At 41.8% G+C, this 1,690-nt stretch overlaps 1 protein-coding gene across 1 annotated transcript in view; it reads right to left on the reverse strand.

The window, feature by feature from the left end:
- Positions 1-400: 400 nt before the first annotated feature.
- Positions 401-1,690, reverse strand: part of LOC114818322 (sideroflexin-4-like) — a gene marked incomplete at its 5' end in the record, with an annotated part of 11,229 nt that continues 9,939 nt past the window's right edge. The window contains 2 exon segments of the mRNA XM_029083659.1: positions 401-478; positions 1,646-1,690. The exon segment at positions 1,646-1,690 is cut by the window's right edge and continues 15 nt beyond it. Of these exon segments, the coding sequence (XP_028939492.1) occupies positions 401-478; positions 1,646-1,690 (123 nt within the window).

Below are 1,690 nucleotides of genomic sequence, written 5' to 3' on the forward strand. Positions count from 1 at the left end.
AAGGACTCCCGATGTTAATGCCTTTCCCAGCTGTGTTCCTGGAAAGCAGCGTGTCAGAAGCTGCAGCAACAGAAGCTTTTGCATCCAGTAGTCTTTTAATTAAGAAATCAATCAGAGGAGGGAGCACAGAGAACACAGTTTGGGACAAATGCTGTGTTACGGTGCTTTCTGGTACAAATATCATTTAGAGCATCATGTGTACAGACTTACCTGTGGGCTGGGGCTTGCAAAATCATTTTGCAAAGTCCACCCCTCCACAGACCACACTGTGCACCAAATCTGGTACGTACATACCATAAATTTACAATTCAATCAATGAGTCACATCTGCCAACTGAATTTGTTGGTGCATTCAGAATTCATTTCAAGCAGAGCACACATTTATAAATTAAAGCCAATCTTTAAATTCCCCTGTTGTAGAATAACTCTGTTTCTTCTGTAGACGACAGGATTTCCAGTTCCAGGTCTGCTCGTTTAATCTGAAATGTATGGAAAGAGGGAATCAACACCACCGTGTCCTGGTAAGCACAGGCTGAGTCCTCGTTACTGCACTGAACTTTGCACAACCTGAAATACTGAATTCAAAAGCAAAACTCTCTGGATTTGGGGCTTTTTGTTTATTTGGGGGGTTGTGGGATTTTGTTAATTTCGGGCATTTTAGTTATTTGTTTATTTATTTATTTATTTATTGATTCTCTGACATTTTCTAGACTCACACACATAAGGGAATAAATATGTTTTATTTAAAATTAGAGGTTCTCCTGTGATCCAAACGGAGCGTGAGTGATGTTGTCACCATTCATGATATTTGGGTGACAAACCCAGGAGAGCTTCTGCTGTGGGTTGAGCAATTGGGAAGCTCAAAGAGAACCAACCAGCCACATTCTCAGTACATAATTTCTCCCAAGTCCCCTCATTTATGTTCAGTTAATCTCTTATGGCAACAAGGGTAAAAAAAAACCTTAAAAAAAGATATTACAATGCCAGAAAGTTTAGGCAAATAAAAGAAACCACTGAAAATTGCAAGAGGCCAGTCTGGGATTTTCTGAGAATATTCACACAGTGCTGGTAAGGGAGAGGAAATAAATGCAGAAGGAAAACCCAGGCTCCTCTCTCACTTGGCCTTCTCCAAAGCCCAAGATTCAAGGGCTACATCCTCCATTTAAATCCTGCCAGGAGGGTGGACTTTCCCAGGGAACAGATTCCACTTCACAGTTCATCAAGGCAGGGCCAAGAGACTCATGTCGCATGTGAGCTGCTTTACCCCTCCCATGAGCTTGTGCTGACTTTGCATGAAAGAAAAAACTTCTCATCTACGACCTTCCTGTCTCCAGCAGGATTGAAAAAAGTGCTGGAAGAACCTTGGTTTAAATCTTTAAGCCAGCTCTCCTGACCTTGCTTGCTTCAGACTGTTGTGAAAATCTGATTAATCTACATTGAAAAGTGTAAATATAAATAACACACAATGCAACTTAGACCTAGAAACTCCTGCAAGGCTCTGCCTGATCCATGGGCCTCTCTGCTGCCCCAGTTTAGATGCACAACCACGTTAATCCTATTGATGTTTTTGATCTGGCCATAGTTCTGGAATGACTATTTAATATAACCATAATCCTAAACCAATTCCTAGGAAAGGGCAGACTTACCTCCCCACACTGCGGGAACATGCTCAGTGAGACGGGAAGCATTCC

This window comes from Antrostomus carolinensis, unplaced genomic scaffold (assembly GCF_000700745.2).
Source record: "Antrostomus carolinensis isolate BGI_N321 unplaced genomic scaffold, ASM70074v2 scaffold9872, whole genome shotgun sequence".
Taxonomy (NCBI): Eukaryota; Metazoa; Chordata; class Aves; order Caprimulgiformes; family Caprimulgidae; genus Antrostomus; species Antrostomus carolinensis.